Source organism: Esox lucius, chromosome 13 (genome assembly GCF_011004845.1).
Source record: "Esox lucius isolate fEsoLuc1 chromosome 13, fEsoLuc1.pri, whole genome shotgun sequence".
NCBI classification, from domain to species: domain Eukaryota; kingdom Metazoa; phylum Chordata; class Actinopteri; order Esociformes; family Esocidae; genus Esox; species Esox lucius.
This window is the reverse complement of record NC_047581.1, coordinates 32,618,442-32,639,584: the sequence shown is the minus strand read 5'-3', so window position 1 is coordinate 32,639,584 and position 21,143 is coordinate 32,618,442. Positions and strand designations below refer to the sequence as shown.

General features: G+C 40.8%; 2 protein-coding genes across 3 annotated transcripts in view; both read left to right on the top strand.

Moving 5' to 3' along the window:
- Nucleotides 1–4,977: 4,977 nt before the first annotated feature.
- Nucleotides 4,978–14,235, top strand: ap3s1 (adaptor related protein complex 3 subunit sigma 1). Of its 2 annotated transcripts, XM_010877065.4 has the most exons (7): nt 4,978–5,345; nt 7,286–7,377; nt 8,500–8,611; nt 8,755–8,826; nt 9,878–9,985; nt 11,443–11,484; nt 13,643–13,730. In XM_010877065.4, the coding sequence occupies exons 1-6, from the start codon at nt 5,277–5,279 to the stop codon at nt 11,476–11,478; spliced, it is 489 nt and encodes a 162-aa protein (XP_010875367.1). In that variant the 5' UTR covers nt 4,978–5,276; the 3' UTR covers nt 11,479–11,484; nt 13,643–13,730.
- Nucleotides 14,236–14,667: 432 nt separating this feature from the next.
- commd10 (COMM domain containing 10) overlaps nt 14,668–21,143 on the top strand; it is a 30,925-nt gene continuing 24,449 nt past the window's right edge. The window contains 5 exon segments of the mRNA NM_001303828.1: nt 14,668–14,787; nt 15,324–15,414; nt 16,465–16,575; nt 17,690–17,845; nt 19,372–19,482. Coding sequence (NP_001290757.1) covers nt 14,759–14,787; nt 15,324–15,414; nt 16,465–16,575; nt 17,690–17,845; nt 19,372–19,482 — 498 coding nt within the window. The 5' untranslated portion in view covers nt 14,668–14,758.

The following is a 21,143-nucleotide window of genomic DNA, read 5'->3' as shown; positions in this document are numbered from 1 at the left end:
CACCCCACACTACTTGGACCAATCCTTGCCTTGGCTGCAGCTGTTAGAAAAAACCTTCGCTTTCATTCCCAGATTCTTTTGGCCTTGAGAAGCTACAATAGACCCTTTTAACCCTTTAATATAGGCACGGGTCTCAGGAATTCAGTCCACAGCTGAATGTGAGAGAGGGCGTAAATAGATTTTTAAAAAAAAGTGAATAGAAATATCACTTGTGAGATCATTCATTTGTATAGAAGGTACAATTGTCTATTTTATACAATATATTACTTAAAGCTGTGTGACCATTCATAACTGTAGTAAGAAAAGTATTTGAGACTTTAATCAATAGCTCAGACGCCACTTGCACGATTTTTATTATACCTGGGTCAATGAAAAAAGCGTCGTCACTGAGATTTGGCATAAAAAGCCGAGGTGTGGCGCATCATTCGAGGGAAACAGTATGTGACTGATGCGTTGTTCTGTTACTGTGTTAGGATATTGAACAGTAGCTGCTTGGGACAGTTGAGTTGTGTTAGCTCTGCGAGCTTAGCGTTCTAACACAATCTCATAGCAAATGGTGACAGAACATCTGATCACATTGGTATCTTGCCACAGATTCAGTCAGATTTCGGCTGTTTTATTTAACTGACGTTGTTTTACAGGGGGAAAAAATTCACTTGTGAAACAAAGATGCTCTTTCCCCACTTTTTATTAATTCTGAAGTGCGGATATACTATGTTTAGTGAAAACGTTTTTACCTTAAAATTGAACGTCTCTTTTCACCAATGCGGATCTGTGCCCAATTTCCGCCAAAAAGAGCAGTTCAAAAGGAGCCGCTCGATTGCGAACGATCCACCACGGGCCATCACTAGATACTGTAGAGGAGGTCATATGGAAGTTAAAATTAGAAATAAAAACTGTAAGAGGGAAAGTAACGTTTTACCCACACCCTAAAAACTGGAACCAAATGCTAATAAAAGCAAAATCATCCATCGCATTCTTAGAAGCATAAGTAATTCTGTCGACAGCATGAGTAAGGGTTGGGGTTCATCAAAAGGTTGACATGCTTACTGGCATGTAGTGACTTAGAGCCAGCATATCTAACACTTGGAAGACTAAGTTTAGTCCCAAGCCTGTTGCCATTGGTTTCTTGCAGCAGTTGTAGTAACATCTGAATGACTGGCATTGGCTTGGGTTCAATGCCATTTATTCAGAGATACACTTTTAACAGATGATTTTATAGGATGTTCTGTCCTCCAGCAACGCAGTTGACTCGAATGGCTCCTGTAAGTCATTCTGGATAAGTACATCTGCTTAATGACTGAAATTTGACTGCATAAGTCCTGTCAGAATGAATAGAACATGCTGGATATTTGTTTAACCTCCTGAGACCCTGTGTCTACATATGTGGACATTTTAGGCTTCCTGCACCAAAGCTCAGGTCTTTGGAGGTAAAAAGAAAAAATATTCTACTACACCCATGGTAAAATGTGTATTATTGCAGAAAACCTGCTTTAGGACAGACATAATCTTTTCACCATCAAGGGGGAGCACTAAAATGTTTGTGAGTAACTCAGGCAGTTGTGTACTTGCGGAACTCAATGTTTCCACATTAGTCCCTATTAGGCTTTCATGCATTTAGTGATGTATAGAATATGCTGGCTTGCAAATACAGCACACTTTGTCATACACACCAACATTTAGGTCAAAGGGACGTGTTAGTCACACAAGACGGAAACACCAGTCATGTCTACCAAAACTGTTTGTGTAAGGTGGAAAATTATTATGATTATGTATTCATATTTTATTCATGATTACCAGCTGGGTATTGTATGGCAGTATATTTTGCATGGCAGTACTTCATGAACAGTATGTGTAGGGGACATCCGTCATGATCCATTGGGTTCTTCTGCCACCTAGTGGCTTAACCCAGAACAAACGTATCGAGAGGTTCAGTCCTACGCAGAAAATTGCTTCCCACAATGTATCAAGAAAACAAGAACATATAGATGGCATTCTCCCACATAGCTTTTCAGTAGTATGCTACATAGATTAACTGGACCCAGACATGTTACAGGGGGTATCCAGGTAAACAAAAAGGAAAGAGGTCACTGACAATGTAAATATAAAAAACAATCTGGAGGCAATTTGCACACAGATGTAGAGCAAATGTCTCAAACGTTTCACCTAGAGACGGGCCTTACTACTATCAGGAATTACTGTTGTGATAACATGGTCATTAAATCTCACAGGAAACTCCTAACAAGGCTTTTTGGCCCAAGCTTTTGGCGCCACACAGACTACTAGCAAGTGTCACATCAGCAATCACAGTATCACTGATTTAATTTTGGTGTTCGTGTCCCAGACGATGTCAAACTTCAACTGTACCATTGAACATTGGTGGACACTTTTGCTACTTTCATGTCACTAACATGCATAATGTATAACTACATTTAACTGAACACTGTGAGAAAAGGTAGGATAAAGGGGTCACATTTCATGTAATCCAGTGATTTGTTTTACTGATTAAAAAGAGTCACACTAAAAAACAAAACATTTTGCACCTTATAGAAACTCTTTGCATTGTGACAATAAAGCTTTTGAGTTCTGTTCTTAACCACTTCTAAGCAATTATTGTGGGTTGGGGGTACTTCCTTCAAACAATCATTGTCAAAAAATATAAAGTTATGTTTCATTTGATGCTTATAATTACAAATAGCTTTAATGCTACTTGCCTTGTCTTTTTCGAAAATATGACTGAAATGCTGTTGACTCTGTTATAAAACCCTGATTGTAAGGGTCATTTTATGACCAAGCTGGAAAATCCATCCAGCTCTTAAACACTTTAGGCACAATGACTCACTACCCAAACCAGATGCAACTGGTTTAAAGTGGCCAGGAGATGTTATGTGATCTGTTACTGCGACCCAGTGGATGAACTGGAAATCTGCCAGGGGATACACAGTTTTTACCCCAATGGATAGGTGGCAATTGCCTTTAGTACTGTCGGTAGACAACACCTTTTGCTTTTGGAATCTCACAGTTCTTACCTTTGTAACTGTACTACTGTGTTTGAAGGACTGTTCATGACAAACGTCTTTTAATGGAGTAGTTTAATGAACGGGTAAGTATGACCAAACCTTTGACTTGTACAGTAGTGTAGACAGAACGTGAGAGTAGGGTGGAGAGAAAGAAAGTTGGGATACCAGTTCATGCACTGTAAAAAAGAGTAACGTAAACCCAAAATAATTGTTATGATGCAAATAAACTATTTTAAAAACTGAACAGAGATACTCTGAAACATGTAATGTTTTTTTTCAATCAGAACACAAGTGGATATGTACAATGCCCTCAACAATCATTGGCTCCCTAAGGACAAGCCAGAGAATTAGTTTTGTATATTTTTATTTTTTTTCCTTCAAAATGTTATATGAATTCAAAATCAGATTCAAAGCAACAATTGTTGTCACCCCTGCATTTAAGACTTTGCATCCTCCTTCAAGTCAGTGAGCAATCTTCTGTAATGTCTGATGGGGTGGTAGAACACAAGAAAGGATGTGAGACCATTCCTCTGTACAGAAACTCTTCAGATCCTCCAGAGACCATGGTCCTCCCTAGTAAATTGTAAACCTGTAAGATAAATATGTTTGTGAGGATTTGGAGCTTTAGAATAGTGGTTCCCAACCAGGGGGTACTTGGTCTCTCCACAGGGGGTACTTGAAAACACTCATGACACCGTAGGCTTACTAGTGAAGTTAACACAAAGGGGTACTTCAGGGGTACTGTGAGCAAAGCAAAATTATGTTGAGGAAAAAGTTTGGGAACCACTGCTTAGATTGTGTCCTGCTGGAAGATCCAACAACAACTCACTTTTAGCCTCCTGGCAAAAGCAGACAGGTTTTAGCCTAAACTCTCCAGGGAACTGATGGAGTCCATGTTCACATGTGTCCTAACAAAGATCCCAGGGCCTTTTTTAGTCAAAAAGACCCAAAACATTAAAGATACCCCATCATATATAATAGTAGTGTTTAGGTTATTTTCTGTGTTACCATGGCTCTTTTTAGGCCAAATCCACCTCTGGTTGTTTGTTGTCAAAAGGTTACCTATTATTCTTATATTTATTGCCAAAATTATTTCAAAATAAATGTGTCCCAAAAGGTTAATGTATTTACAGATTCAGGATTTAAATTTCCAAATGCAAAATAAACATTGGTTTGGGGAGGTTGTTGCTCGAAAGTTTTAACCTGGCAAAGCAACTTGAGTTGATGATCTGAACCCCGTTATTCTGACGTTGTCCACACATTTTAATGCCGGCCCTATCATCTGCTTGTTCACCTTCTCACTACTAAATTCTAAAATTGCCCTACACTGGAAAGCTGCTGTCATTCCTCTGTCCAAGGGAGGCAAAAAAAACTAGACCCAGACTGTGACAGGCCCTGCCTATCGTAAGTTCTTGAATGTCTGCTAAACAAACAGATAACCTACCATTTTGTGTTCCACCACATTCTTTCAGGCTTCAGGGCAAGCCATGTTTTTCCTTCAGCAACACTTCGGGTCTTAAACATCATAACTTCCAGCTGTTTTTATTGACTAGGCCCAAGCCTTTGATTCACCTCATTAACAAACTTGGGTCAGTGGGGAGTCGCTGTAAATAGCTCTGGAAATGAACATGCTAAGTGACTTAAATGTCACTTATATGGTGGTGTATTTACAAAAAGGTTTCTGAAGTTGGTTATATTAATTTTGAAATGTCAGATTTCATTTGTAATCTACATAATTTTCATATTTCCTTTTGCAAGACTATTTTCTTGATTTGAATGAAAACACACACATACTGACAGAGATTTTCTGCCCTAGTGGTGGCTAAAGACGTGCTTACGCACCCCAATATTCTTTTTAGCCGGGGTTGGCCTGTTGTTTTGAAATACGTGCTTTTATTTTGAAAGTTTTCTCATTACCATGCAACACTGATGCCATTCGTTGTGCTACTGACAATACGGTCTAGCTCTAGCTAGTTTTGACTGGTCAAATGAATCGTTTGCAATCTCTGTTTGACCCACCACTGCTTCTGTAGTTGAAAAAAAATAGGAATGGTTTGACGTGGAGTATTTCCGCAAAAAACTGGATGGCGAAACAGCATGTAGCTAACGTTATCCTGCTTGCTGTAATCTTAGTTTGCGAGCTAGATAGAGAAGTATTAGAATCGGGTCTCTGCCTACTGGATCGGTGCTGAAGGATTGACACCAGTCCTTCATAAACTGATCCCATATTTGTTGGCCTCGTAACAGATCATCATCATGATTAAAGCCATACTAATATTCAACAACCATGGGAAACCTCGCCTATCAAAATTCTACGAGCATTACGTGAGTAAGCGATTGTCTTGCTGATAGCCCGCTAGAATAGCTGTCAGATATGTCCTGTTCAGTAATTTATCTTTCCAGCTAGCTAACTCGAGCTAGCTGCACCGGGGATGCTGCTGTTTTGATCTGATAGATGTTAGCTAGCGTTAGTTAGCTAGCAACTGTTTATTACATAAAATCTGCAGATTTTATAAACAATGGTCTTGCTTGATAGATAACCGTAGCAAACTCACTTTTGGTTATCTAGAAAGCTAGATAACTGCAATGCTTTGTGAGTTATTTCTCTAGTCTTATATTATTGTTACAACTGATATTACGAGGTACCTGCCTTACACAGTGTCATTTGAGACGTGATTGGTCTGTTTGGGATCTTGGTATATCCTATATCAAACTAAGCCACAGGGTTATTTTTTAAATAATTAAACATGTGTAGAATTAGCTATCATTTTACACCCACACTATCAAACCCCTTCCTTCCTTAGAGGGCCTAGTGTCTGCTGGATTTTCAAATGTCCTTTAAATAAGTGTCCAGTTCACATTTATCCGTGACCTTAATCAAGTACAAATATCTTTTGGTACTTAATATTTCATTTGTTTGCATAAATACATTTTATTATTTAATTATACCGTTATTTAACCAGGAAAACCAAGAGCCGATTCTTATTTACAGCAACGACCTGGCAACACTGTTACGGCCGGTTAACAGTACATAGTTTTCACCTTGGCGATAGAGGGATTACAACCAGGGACCTTTCGGACACAAGTCGTTTGCCCCAACCACTATGACACGTTGCCATCTGTCAATCTAAGATGTGTTGATGAACAATTATTGTTCCGAATAGACTGGTAACTGAGGGACTAACTGACTAGTAAACCACAGTGTCACTCCTCAGATTGTTGTACGAATGGGTATACTCTATCTTTTAGTATAGATAATTTTGAAAAACGGATGTCCCAAGGATACCTTTAATGTTATTTAGGGAAGTATTTTTTCCTCACAGATATTTGAAAAACAAAAAGAGGTATATTGACCTTTTAATCTTAATATTATACAGTAAGTAGGTGTGTTGATCCGTGGTTGTCAGACCAATCCTTACAATGTCGTTGTAGCTCATCTGATTCACCAAATCAAGTGAATTGATCGTTAGTTAGGTTGAATCAGGTGTGCTAGCTGTGGTAGATCAGAAACATGTAATGGCTTCTCATCCCCAGGAGAGGTTGAACCCCTGGCAGTAGTTCCCCCTGAACTAGCTTACTTAAGTGAAGCAGATAAGGCCTTAATGATTAGGTGACATGTGGTTCAGGGGGGCTAGGAAATAATTGAAAGGAAAACAAAAAACCAGTGAACAATAGGTCCTCTGGGGAATAATGCTACATATATATGTGGTAAAGTAAGGGCTGGATTTAGACCAGGGCTGCCAAACCCTGTGGAGTACTAACATAATGGAGCATTTCTCTCTAACCCTATTTATTCTAATAAGTAGCTGGATGAGAAGCTCAATCAGGTTAGTGACAACTGGGGTTGGAGAGAACCCACAGAATGATTGATCATCCGGAAAGGGATTGGGCGGCCCTGATTTGTGTTCAACCAGTGTGTCTGCTTGCACTGCTACAGAGAGCACTCTTTTAGGGCTCCTCCCACTAGTCCCATGCTTCGTATCACTTGACTCATTTCACAGGATTGCTTGAAGACATTCCCTTTCACTGCATTGACCTCCCGAACCACCCATATTCCCCTGAGGGCATTTGCTTGGTTATGTGGCCATTGGAAAACTGCAGTGAATTAACTGCCACTTTTCGGGGAGGTTATCAGTATAACATTAGTCTCTGCTGTCTGTAAATTATCAGAAGATTTTAGTGTCAAACAAATGTGGTAAATGACGGCCAAACTGCACGAAAGCTTGTTTAAACCCACTGACTATATTCGCAATTTCTGTTCACAGAGTGAAGATACAGAACAACAGATCATCAGAGAAACATTTCATCTGGTATCCAAAAGAGATGAGAACGTCTGCAATTTTCTAGAAGGTGGAATGTAAGAAATCTCTGACAGACGTGCCACTGAAAGCCGTAAAGCCCTTGTGTTCAGCGTAGCCCACAGAAACCTTCACATGTAACAAAGAAATGCCAATTTAATGTTTTTTTGAAATGTACACAAGTAATCCAAAACACCCACTAGATCTGGAGATATGGGTTATTTGATACACTGGTCTACCAGTAAACTCTCCTTTTTAATGGTCCATCGTCATGTGACATTTCGCACTGCATCAGAGCCCTGTGGGACAGTAAGCCTGACAACCGATGCTAGCCAGCTGGCAAGAGATCCTCACAAGTTGTTGAATATTCATTTGTCATTTCATTAAGCAGTCCCAGGGTGCTAGGCTGTTGCGTTTTGGAACCACCTCCACATTCAGCGAAGACTAATAGAGCTGGGGCGTGTTCGTTTACTTCACACCGTAGTGAAAAAGTTTTGCTACAAACGTGTTGGACAGTCGGTCCCTAGCGTGTGCATGCAACGTTTTCCCTGCTCGGCGTGCTTTTATTGAGCTTTGCCGCCGCGTTTAGCCCAGGCTTATGCCACGTTGCCCCTGTCGATCTGAACCACGTCCCATGATGCATTGCTGGACCCCCTGATACTTATTTTACCGGCATATTCGCCTGTTGATCACGTCGTTGGGAGGCTTGTGCGAGTGCACCGCTGGTTATAGAGATGAAGCGCCAGGCGACGGTGCTCAGGTGTGAGTGCCCGTGCTGGTCATGTGGCCCGTTGCCTTGATCTCTGTTAAACAACCTTGGCAGACTTGTGCCATTGCGCGTGTGCCATTCTCTGCACATCACAGGTAAATTAATGCGTGCCAGCTGGCATTCGTGCGTGCGTGCGTGCGTGTGTGTGAGACCAAATGGGCAGAAATGGAGTGGGACCTACTGGAATATTTTTTTCTAATAAGAAACTCTAATTTGCATGAAATAAAATAAAATTACGTTGTGAACATTTTGTCGCAACTCGCTTTAATGAATACACCGTGCCTATTTGTGTTCACCTGGGCCAGTAGCTTTCTCTTGACACTGAGCCAGTCCTCCCACTAACTTACGTAAATGTCGAGCCCTGCTCTTGATAACTTTTTGATTGTTGCCCATTGTTTTTTTGTGTCCTTAGGTTGATTGGTGGTTCTGAGAACAAGCTTATCTATAGACACTATGCCACACTCTACTTTGTCTTCTGTGTCGATTCCTCTGAGAGCGAGCTTGGCATCCTGGACCTTATTCAGGTAATTTCTGTAAGGTGTGAACATTAAGTGCCACCATCTCAGATAGGTGTCAGGGTGGATTTGTCACTGGTGGAATAACACCACTGCCAACCCAACTCTGTAGACGACCACACGGCTCAGCGATTGTCGCTGTCTCTCCTCAGGTGTTCGTGGAAACGCTGGACAAGTGCTTCGAGAACGTCTGCGAGCTCGACTTGATTTTCCATGTGGACAAGGTGAGTCGTTATTTCATGGTACTACATTCCGCTGCCCCTTCCATAACAAGCTTCCTGTGAAGGGCATGTACAGATGTTACCTATGACAGGGATGTAATGTCGGCCTTGCCCACAGTTGTCACAGTCGAACAAAATCCCAATGTGCCATCATATAGACATTTGGTGATGAACAGTGTCGTGTTCTTATCAGTCTTCTGTGAAGTATTCTCCCGTCCGGCGCCTTGCGACAAGTTCATCCTGTCGGTATCTAAGCAAGTGTACCAGCGATGTGGGACGTCAACATACTTTCTGCACAGGTTGCGTCAACTACAGAGATGCTGTTGTTAGTTAATAAACAGGGTGATGTGAATAAAGACTAGGCTAGATAATTGTGACAGCCGGGATCCACATGAAACAGAATCCCTTGTGGTGCTTGGTGTGGTTCGTTTGAACATCCAATATTTTGTTCGTGGAATGTGGTCACAGGTGGATACATTTCATTTTGAAATAACTGGGAGCTGGGGGGTTTGTTAGGCCAGAGGTTTGGTGTGCTTAGTTAAACAAGAGAGCGTGGTGTCTTAATTCTAACTCTTTCCATGGGTTGTGGATTTCCTGTTCCTGCTTTGTAGCCTTTTAATTATGTGACAACAGTAGTAAATTATACTGTGAAGTTTTAACTGTGTGAGAAATTCCCCCTTTAAAATGGATCCCGTAGAAAAAAACAGCAGTTGAACACTAGAAGTGTCTCTGCAATAGGATGGTTTCTCTGTGAAAACCACCTATAAACAATAGGTATCAAAGTAATTTTCCCCCAGGGACCGCGTTCCACCTTCATGATGTCAAGTCTCACTGAAAATGTATTTCTATCAAAATGTGCTCAATTGATCCTCTATCAATAATATAAACAGTACTGACTTAAGTCTGTTAACTTCTACACATTGTCGATGGTTTTCCGTTTTTCCTTAATTTTTGTATTAAATTATATTTGTTCTGCCCTACCCCGCGAATAAAGGAATAAATTATACTTCCTATTTATTTTAGTGGTTAACAAGCCTCATTTTGACCTTGCCAGGTCCACAACATCCTGGCCGAGATGGTGATGGGAGGTATGGTGCTGGAGACCAACATGAACGAGATCATCACACAGGTGGACGCCCAGAACAAAATGGAGAAGTCGGAGGTAAGGGCGGCGGCGCTTGTCCGTGACTTGCCGCGCTCCGGGCATGCACGCTTGTATGTGTCTGCTGGGTCCCGCATGCCCCTCCAGCGGCCCTGTGGCGCTCCCGACTCCTGGGTGTTCGTGCTCGCCGGCCCTCCGCTACTGCACTGCCACGCCAAACAGAATGACATCCTCCGCCTCCCTGACCCCCAAAGACGGGCTCATCCGCACCAGCACTCATCCCTTCTCCGGGGTTGAAATGCATCCGTGGAATTGTTTCCAGACACACACACACACACACCCCAACGTTGTTCGTCCCGCTCTTCTTCTGACCGGAAATGTCATGTGGACGTGTGTGTGTCTAAATGGTGAGGGGATGGTGGAGTCTGGATGGCTGTGGAATAGTTAGCCTGGTTGAGTGACCAAATTTGATTAAATCGTTTGTGTCCGGAGCGGCTCTGCTAACAGCTGGGAGCTGATGTCTCGATACTGAGCAGTTAATATCAGGGAAATTGAGACCTGGACATTTGCTCGGTTTTATTGCAGATATTGTCACTGTTTTATTGCAGATATTGTCACTGTTTTATTGCAGATATTGTCACTTTTAACTCGTTGATAAGACCATAACTATTTAAATATAGTCTCACGAATTATGAAACAAGATTGTTACTTCCTGAGACAATTTCATAGAATTAATGGCTCCTGGGTTTTTTACACCACACACACACACACACACACACACACACTCTCTACACTTGAAATTCTCCAGATAAACTGCTATGAATCCAAATATTTAAGAAAAGCCTTGTATGGTCATGACAGTTATTTTGTGGAGGCAGGTTCTGTTTGCTTGTCTGTTGCTTTAATATAGTTATGTTACACAATGTAAGGTGACACGCTGAGGCTCAAATGTCTTACAGATTTGTAACTCACTGTTGACTAATCTTTGTTGCAAATTATTCCTGCACCCTTGGCTAACGATAGATATTACCTTACTGTAGCAATGTGGCTGTATCAAGTAACTAAAAGCATTCTTTGGTAATGACTTCGGGCCGCATTGTCTGGTTGACAGGTGTGTTGTGAGGCGAGTGTTTGACTGTTCAACAAACGTTAGATCTGCTCCTCCTCTTCCTCCTTGGACCTACCCTAGACCGCGATAGTTTCATTGTAATTTTATTTTAAATGACTATGTAAAAGTATGGCGTAAACGATGTATTTTTTATTGCATTGTGTCAAGTAAAGTCAGTAAAATTTGGTGAATTGGTTCACTTTCATATATGCTAAACTGGCTTAAATGTGAAACCTCAGGGCTGTTTTACGCCTTTAGAGCAGTGGGAGCGCCGGTCTGTGAATGCGGTCTACGATAGGTCTTCTCACTGTTTATATAAACTGTGATTACTTTCTCTGCTTTAACAACATTCCTCATTCCTCTTTTCCCCTGACCCTTTCTAGTTTTCTTCGTTCTTCTCTCTTTACAGACGTTTATCTTTCAGTCTCCCAGGCAGGACAGGTAGACACAGGTACTGCTAAATTTCCAACCAAGTCCTGTAACCTCAGTAAATTGACACTTTACGTAGTTCTCTGTAGCTCGCCACGTAATAGCAAAAACGACGTCACTGACATGAAAGTAATTTACAAAAGTAATTTACAGCAGACCCAACAATGTATCACTGTTACTTAGAGCTACGTACCCCCATTTTACTTCATTGGAGAACCTAAATGTGCAATAAGAATTTGTGTTTTTTATTAACATAACAAGAACCTAATGTTACGTCAATGCCAATGCAAAATAGGCTTAGGCAAACGGAAACATTTGCCAACCTAAAAAATGCAGCTGGCCGACGGTAGTTAGTTCTGTGCACCGGTCTCGTCTGACGTTGTCCATTTCAGCAATGGAGCGGTCTCGTCGCGTTTTTGCCGCAAGGTTGCTAGCCAGACAACATATAGCGTGCTGTTGCTTTGTCTTCGCTTGGCTCTGATGCCACTGCTTTGCTGCCTCATGTTTCATGAAAACGTCCTCTTGTGATTTCAGTAAACCACTGCTTACGCACTTCAGTTATTTTGCTTGATGTGAGACAAATCTGTTTTTGGATCTACAGACGTTCTACCAAGTCAGTGGTTTGGCGGTCTCAGCTACCCGGTGATAACTGCTGGTAAAGCCTTCATCAATGAAAGCTGCTGAACGTGGCTGCTGTATGTAACAAAGCTATGAACAAGTTCTTAATCACAAATCTAGGGCTTTGGGCGACTGACAAGGAGTAGGTTTAATTGCGTCACATTAATTGTAGGCGAGAAAAATGTAGTTGATTGGCTGGTTGCAAAGGTCATTAAAATTCCTGGGTTATTTTCGTTTTTAGGTACAGTAGGTACTAGGCCTATGTATTGTCCCCTCACTTTGAGAGTAGCAAAATGTAGGAAGGACAAACTTGAACAGAACTCATGCATATCTACTGTGGACTTCATAATAAAAGCAAACCTTTTCAAACCCGTTATTAAAATAAAAGTACTGATCCCTACTGTTTTTATAACACTTCCTCTGATGTCTTGAAAGAAATGTCTACTTCGACTCGCTGTCAGAACTAGAAAGTGTTGCTGAGAGTCTAGAAGCTATCTGAATCTGCATTTTTGGGTCTGACTGTTCAAGATTGTGTGAGTGAATCTCTAACAGCAGTGACTTTCAAAAGCAATCCCTCAAAATCTTCGGATGGAGAATCTAGAGTTAAACATTTAATGAAATGCACATGTAGTATTTTTATTTTATTTTAGTATGAATAAAAAATGTCTCCATGTTTCTCATCATTAAAAGGTTTTATATAGATTTATTTTTTTGACCAGTCCTTTGAAACTCACAGCTTTGGAGTGTTAACTCACTGTTCAAACTTAAAATGGAGCAGACCTGTTATGACAGGATCACAATTCCCCTGTGGCATTACCATTTTAAAAAAGCACATATACCTTCTGTTGCCATAATATTTTATGTGCATTTTAATTATAAAAAATATATTAAATGGCCATAGGTTGCCAAACCTCATATCACTATGATTTTTTTTTAATAGTATTGTGATTAAATGAGAATAATTTAATTGGGAAGTTAACTGCAGAATTTGTCTTGGTGCTTCCTGATACTGTGCTAGGTTATTACCATCTTTCACAAGAAGCATAAATTAGTCATTTTACTTAGATCACATGCACTAATTAGGTTTTCTAAATTCAATAGACATCTGTAGCTTCATTTCCTTCTCATATCAAATTCAATTTTTCTGCTTTACCCAATTCCTTCCTTGCATTTTTATCCTTATCAGTCCTCAAGAATTTGGTGGGCCCACTTGTCAAGCAATGCTGCATTTGTCTTTCAGAAGTCAATATTATTATTATTATTATACTTTCAACATCAATGAATCTACTACTCTGTTCTCACAGTTGATTCATCCTTGGCTCTGGTTGTAAATCATAAATGAACCAGTTGTTGCATGTGCATTTGGAGCTAGAGGCATTTGGATGTACATTTGCATATTTGTCTGTTCATAGTCAATGCTTTGCATTTTGTCTGTGGGTGACTGTCTCTGAATCGTGTTGACAGTGGGATGGTCTGTGTCCGTTTTGTATCGTGGCGTGAGAGTTGTAACTTGTAACACATCAGCTTGCCTGTTGACTCTCAATTTGGTGTTTTGTCTGTAGGCTGGTATTGCAGGTGCCCCTGCTCGTGCCGTGTCTGCCGTGAAGAACATGAACCTTCCCGAAATGCCCAGAAACATCAACATTGGAGACATCAGCATAAAAGTGCCAAACCTACCTTCATTCAAATAGCCGGCAATAGCCACTGGGCAGATGTCAGCCAGTGTTTACGATGCGGTTTGTTTATCGAAATCAAACTTTTCTCAAAGATCATGAAGGTACTGTGTGAATTCCTTTGGCGTCAGCTGTTTGTTTTAATTTTGATGAATGTCCTTGATGTGGCTTTTTTTTTTGTTTGAGAACATGGAGTATTTATTACATTCCTCTATGCTAATTGGAGGTGTGCCCTTATGACGTGGCTGCTACAGTATTGGAAAGTCATTCCTTATTAGTGCTTTGTAAAATAAAAGAACTGAACAGAATATTCTTATAAGTACATATCTTGATATATGCTGAAATTGTATTTCTTATCTGTACACAAAATATTTTAAAACAAAGATTTTGTCTTATCAAATTTTTTTTCTTTAGATTTTATTCAGTATGATTTTTTTTCTTTCTCCTTTTTTGCAACTCAATAAAGTATTGAATATGTTGGCAGTGCATGGTTTCGTAGTATACAATAATATTACAATGCAGACCCGTTTGATTGAAAGGAGAGATTGGGCTCTTGTTTGAGCATTACTTCACGGATTCAAAAGACTGTTGGGAAATCCACTGAAGTGCTGCAGAATTTGTGCCGTTTGGCCATCACATGCCATGTGATAGGACCGCTGACTAACATGTGACTGACTGCTTCATGATGTCTTGCGCGGCTGTTTGGCTGCGCAGTTCGCGAAGAAGTACTTCAAGTGCTTTTTTTAAATTTATTTTTTAACGCAAACGTGCTCCATTTACGTTATTATTAGTAACAATCTTAGCATAGATGATGATAACCTATTAAAATATGGATTTGGTATTTGTGTGGATAAAGTGTTTTAGTTAATGAGCGCACTGAGTGCGCAATGTAGACTGCGTGAAGGCAGCGTTGCACACCAGGAAGTAAAAGGAAGGATGCCTGCTCTTGTGGATTAGATTTGAAATTTAAAACAGTATATTTCCTTAAACAAACCCCAGATAGTAATGGCAGCCATCATCAAAGAAACACAAAGGTAAGCATCTGTCTTGCGTGTATTTTACTTTAAGGTAACATGTAGTTTACTGATTTGTTTTTAAACGTTTTTATAGTAGCTGTTGCTAACAAGCTAGTTTTTGCAGGAAGTCTAGCAAGCGTAGCTGAAGGTTTTTGCATTACATTATTTAAGAAACGTCCGTGGAAGTAAATGTAATGCGGTTTCGGTCGTTGGCAAAATGTACGTGAGAATTGTTTCTGGTTTGCTAGTTTGAACTTCACGAATTACGATGAGCCGAGCCTCAGTAGTGGTGTTGCTCGTTTGAAATTGTACATGGCATGATGCTAGCATTGTTTTTGTTTACCCCGACTTTCTTTGACATCGGAACTCCAGTCCAAGAACGACACTGTCACTAGTTGCCGCTCAACCATCGTAATTCAAAGACTTCAGATTAATCGGCTAGCTACTGTTATTGGCTAGTTTGACATTCATTTATTTAAGACAGTCAACATTTAAGACCGTTACTTGGCTAGCTACATTGCACAAGCTGACATTTATTTTTATTAAATCCCCAGCATTAAAGAAGCAGTGACTTTTATCAACACGATTGATCTAAATAAATTCTCCAGACTCCTTTCACGAATCCTGCAGAAACTTCACCTGAAGGTAGGTGTCTCCAGATAACATGTTGTGTGACGAATGTCCGATGGGTGTTACGGGGAGGAGTTAAATGTGAACTTGATCTAAACACTTGAATGTGTTCCTATGGAACTGGACGTCATGTAGTATAAACTTCTCGTAAATACTTGTTGTATTACTGGCCACATTCTTCAATCACGCTTGTTCCAAAACGTTTACTCAGACAACTAGATCTAAATGGTGTGACAATCACTGTACCTCATTTGCAGAGTAGTAGACGACCACTAATCACTCGCCTTTGCCTTTCCTTCCGGGGACTCCCTAGTTTGAATAAATCTACTTTACAAAAGCTGCCCCCTCAGCCCCTGATTTATTTTGAGGGAAGAGTTGACGAACTTGCTCACTTGAGACAGTGCCAAGCCGCAGGAGGGCCCCAAAATAAACATAAATCTCCAAAATGATTGAGAATGAAATGACACTGAGAGCATCTGAAATGTCATTTCCAGAAATTAGCCAAATAATATATTTTTAATGTATTCATTTTAAATATTGAGCTGTGTATAACCTATGAATGGTTCATGGGATCATATATGGCATAAGCAATGAAAATCACTCCTGAAGTTCATCTTATGCAATGTAATGGTTATAAATAAACTGGCTTTAGGGTTTAATTAGGATCCCCAGTCACTTCTGCCAAAAGCAGCAGCTTCAAGGGGTCCACGCAGCCTCCGCCATACTCCTCCAACACGTCTCTCTGGGTTCTCTTTCCCACGTCCATGTTATTAAAATAATACAGTCAAAATATATGATGTGTGTTTTGCTAAATATTTCTGCATCAGAATCAGCTGAATTAATCTCCACGTTGAAGCCTGACAATTTTACAAGGATTAGTTGGTAAAAGAGCAGAAACAGAATTTCGCACAGACTATACTCACCTTATTTTGGATGTCCAGAATACTATTTTGGGGTTTTCTGGGACCATCTGACACCAGGAATGTTTTTTTTATCACCTATTTGACAAATTATTTTATAGTGTACATGTTTCCAAAGAATGATGTAGTTACTTGTGTCCTTCAGGAAGAGCGCACGTTCAGTGAAGAGGAAGAGCAGAAACTGCAGATTGCTCTGTCATTGGACAAGCAGGCGCTCAGTCTTGTGCTGGAGACTGCTGCCTTCATTCTAGAGCAGGTAAATATCACTTGATGCTGGCTTCAGATTAGCTGGAATAAATAGTCTTTATTCATTGTTGCTCATTGAGCCTTTTAACCGCTTTTCCTATTGGGTGTTTAGAGCGCGGTTCCCAGTTTGACGCTGATTGAGAATATGGGGTCGCGACCCCTAGTTTGGGAACCTCTGCTTGAGGCAAGGATAGTGTCTGAAACCCTTCCTCTTTAAAGTGTGCCTAAAATAACTCTCCTGTTGCCTTCCTTAACTAACGCTTGTTATCTTAATTATTTGCATTGTCTCAGCGCTGACTATTGACAATACCTTTGTAATTGAGTAGAATTTACTCATTACTACTGAGATGTTTTCCACATAGTCTTTTAAAATGTATGCGTTAACTGGAACTCGATTTTTCACTCTAAAATGCATGGCAAACAATAAGTGGTTATTGCAAAGTTCAATTAACCGTAAAGGATGAATGTCATTAGATACAAAAAGACATTCACCCGAGAAGAGCAACGCTGATGCGAAGTTATCGAATAATACGTTCTTTTCACAGTATTTTTTTTCTCATAAAATGCTGCAATCAAGTAGGTGTAGATTTTGTATCTAAACAAGTTAAGCATGCTGAGGTTGCCCTGAGTGGGATGTTGGCCGAAATACACAATGCACCCAGGCTTGTATTAAAGGGTAAGTTCACCCAAATTACAAAGTGACACATTGGTTTCCTTACCCTGTAATGAGCCTATAGATTTACAGTAATCCATGCTCTGGGGCTCTACCTGGGCTCACAGTCACCTAAGCCATTACAAGGAGGTGCAAAAGTGTGCTGATGCACGGCGACCACATACTCTCCTCGTAAACCTGCACAGTGCTGGCCAACAGCACCGCCATTCTCAGGACTCCTGGGCCAGAACAGATATTATATTGTAACATATACAATTTAAATAATTTGTGAACATCAGTGCCATGACTTGAACGGGAATTGACAACAAACGCTGGCCTTTGAGAACAGCCTTTGGATGGCCTGTATTGCGTAAAGGCACCAATGTGTAATTTCTGTACACTATCCTTTTAAGCCAACTCAATAAAAAGTGCCTTGAGCCTTAGTGCAGATTCTCTATGTACCCTTCTGCAGGCTGTCTATCATAATGTGAAGCCAGTGTCCCTCCAGCAACAGCTAGAGAGCATCCATCTCTCCTCTGAGAAGGCTGAGGCCTTCTGCCTCGTTTGGAAGGCTGCCGGACCAGATGTCCTGGAAAAGGTCAGGCAGAGGATTTTTGCCCCCAGGAAGGTGAGAGAAGCTTTGACTGATTCTCCTCCTCATAATATGTAAACCGCGGTTGTGACAAATCTGGTCCTGCAATGTTGTTTTGGTTTTATTTACATTCTTATTATTATTATTTAAGACGTACAACACATCATAGAAATGCTATTTATGTTTTTATATATTTTTAATATGCGTTAATACAAAATGAATGTTCTTTTGCCAATTGAAATAATAAAAAACTTTTTTATAATGCTTGAAAACAAATCTTGCACTTTGTTCAGAAATAGCATAAAGGCAAAATCTTTGAAATAGTTTACATTAGAATAAAAAGTATTGTGAAACTATTAAAAGGCCCTATTCGTAATTTATGTATCAACTACAGGAGAATACAATGCCCTGGATATGCCATCTAAATAATTCTCTAGTGTAAGACTTGAGAAATAAGTCCTACCCGTTTAATTATTAGTTGAAAATGTTTTATATAGGAAATAGGCATTGATCTTTTTAACATTAAAGAGGATCACAATCTCTGTTGGGGCCCCCAGGTGCTGTAGTGTTGCTTTTTTGTAGTGCTGGTCTGTCCAAACTGCTGGTGGTTGATGGGTGTGGTACTGGGAGCATCAAGGCAAGTTACGTATAGGCCAATCATAGCCTGGGAGTGGGGCAAACATCAGCTGGGCTTTCCTTGTCTCTTGGCGATCTTGCGTCTCGTTTTGTTGGCTTGGGCCAGTAGTGTGCTCACTCTGACTAGAAGGTAGACATAACGCGATCTTCAACTCTCCCTCGCCCATCGGGAAAGGGAGTCTTCCGGGGTGACCTAAATTACATCTTATTCCCTGTGCACTACACTAACCGTGGGCCCGGGGCAAAAGTCGAGCACTCTGCGGAGGAACGGTGGCTGTTTGGGATGTACTTGTTAGTGTTTTCTCCCCTCTGGAGGGTGAGGATGGTGTCGTCACCACTGGCGATGCCCTGGGACCGCACAGAACTGCTGTATCACTCTTCATAAAACACTTAGCACTCTCCCTGCTCTCAGCACTCAGTCCACAGTTTCTCCACCCAGAGGAGCAACATGGCAATATTTCCAGGCGAGCTTGCCAAGTCCGGACCAAACCAGGGTTTGGGGAGAACAGATAAAAAAAATTATTTAGTTGTTAATTTTTCTTGAAATGCCAAATTCAGAATCTAGATTTGAGACAGTGTTGTAGGCAAGACTGAATGAAGATGAAATAAATAAATTAAACCCTGTGTATATGTTGTTGGAGTGACTTTGGCCTGAGTGCAGCCATGTGCATTTGAGTGTGACAGCACCATTAGACCACACAGTGTTCCGTGCATGAGCTTACCTAGCTGGCATCACTATTACATCACCTGCAAGCCTGTTCTTGGATCTCTATTGAAGAAACCACTGTATTTTCTATATATTTACTAATCTATTCCACTGTTTGTCAAGATGGATAGTGTCTGTCTCATTTGTTACATGTAGTTTAAGATGGTTATGTATCTGTTGTTGTCTTGTGTGTTTATCTGTGTGTCTGTGTGCTTGGCAGCTGGAACATGTTGGGTGGGAACTCAACCTTCAGATGGCTCAGTCCAGACAAGCAAAGTTGAAGGATCCACATGCAGTGCTGGAGCTTGGAGTCAGAAATGAGGATTCTGAGGTAAAATAGTCTTTCTCTCTTTTTCTTTCACTCTGTGTGTGTGTCTGTTTATCTCTCTGTCTCTCTGTATTTGTGTCTGTTTATCTCTGTCTGTCTCTCTGTGCGAGTGAGTGTGTGTGTGTCTGTTTATCTGTGTGTCTGTCTGTCTGTTTCTCTGTCTTTCTGCATGTCTGTTTATCTCTCTTTCTCTTTCCCTCTGTGTGTCTCACTCTTACACTTTGTTACTCACTAAAAACAGAGTGGTTGTTTTCTTAGCTATACTCAGGGGACATAACCAAGCCTACAAATGGATGCTAATTCTGCATCCCTCTTGACACTAATGCTGTCCTGAAAGGAGTGCTTGTTAATGATGGCCTCCAGGGTCTGCTTCTCCTTCAGTCCTACATGGGCTCTGTGTCTGCACAGTATCAGCAGACCAAAATGGATAGTCTGTTGATTGTATGGATGTCTTTCAAAATGGATAGTCTGCTGATTGTATGGATGTCATTCAAAATGGATAGGGTCCGCAGATCTCCATCAGACACTGTTAACCCTGTGGTTGTTATGGTAACAACAAGTTTATGTTGTGTATAGAAAGAAATGGAAAAAAATATATACGGTCATAGCGTATCCGATCGTACTTGAATTTCCAAGCATTCATTTTTGTTTTTCTCTGTAGATGGATGATGCTCATTCTCCATACTGTTTGTGCCTGGCTTTGTGTCTTTTAGGGTCCTTGGAGTTTTATGAGACAGTCCCTCAGATAAGCTTTGTGTTATCCGTAGTGGAGATGGGCATGTCTCTACGTTGTCCTTCAGAAAGTAGTAACATATCTACAGGTTTATTAAGTGTTCCAGTTTATGGTGTTAAAGAAAAGAGTACTGAACAAGAGTTCTGTCTCCCCCTCACACAAAACTGATACAATGCAAAACGAGACACATTTGAATAGCATCCGTTCAGGTTTGCGAGCTGTAACAGTGATGTGTTTTTCTTTATCTCGTGCGTAAAGATGTGACGGGAGGATTTCATTTTTTCACCTCAACGTTTTCTCTTAAGCAAGTAAAACGTGTTAATTTATTTAAATCCACTTACATGGGCCCTGTTGGGAATAGATAGCTGCATGCCCGGGGCCAGCCGAGTATGAGGGGAGCAGCCACAGTTCACCGCTCCTGTACTGGGAGGCTATTCCTCTGTCAGGCAGTAGGGGGCACTGTTGCCCCACTATAGATACAGGCTTTTTCCAGTCTCTCTCCTGTCAACACGGAGGATTGGCTTTTTGGTTCAACTTTACATTGGAGAACAAGCATGTACCCACACAGACTTGCTTTATTTTGTAGAAACAAAAATGTCCAACGCAATTGAATTCCTAAGATGTTCTGCACGCATATGATGAAATGAGAAACATCTCTGTGACCAATTCGGTATGTAATGTTGATTTAAAGGGAAACTACTTCATCATAGCGTGATAGTCTTCCAGTAGGGTGACATGGTATCTCTGAGATGGAGGAAACAGGAGAAAGAGGAGAGCTGCTGGTGGAAAGGAGTGCAGCTGTACATTATTGATTTGGAAGCCAAGCAGCCGCGCTGGAGAACTCCCACATGATCAGTGTCGCTTCGTCAGCCTGATCCCTGAGGACAAGCAGCAGGAAGACCTCCTGTACAGAACCAGGCACGTCTCCTTT

What these genes read in the sequence shown, in the direction of transcription:
- ap3s1 (XM_010877065.4), top strand. Translation starts at nt 5,277, where the DNA reads ATGATTAAAGCCATACTAATATTCAACAACCATGGGAAACCTCGCCTA. An exon ending in CAAAATTCTACGAGCATTAC is followed by an intron (nt 5,346 to 7,285) that starts GTGAGTAAGCGA and finishes TTCTGTTCACAG; the next exon opens with AGTGAAGATACAGAACAACA. An exon ending in TGATTTTCCATGTGGACAAG is followed by an intron (nt 8,827 to 9,877) that starts GTGAGTCGTTAT and finishes TGACCTTGCCAG; the next exon opens with GTCCACAACATCCTGGCCGA.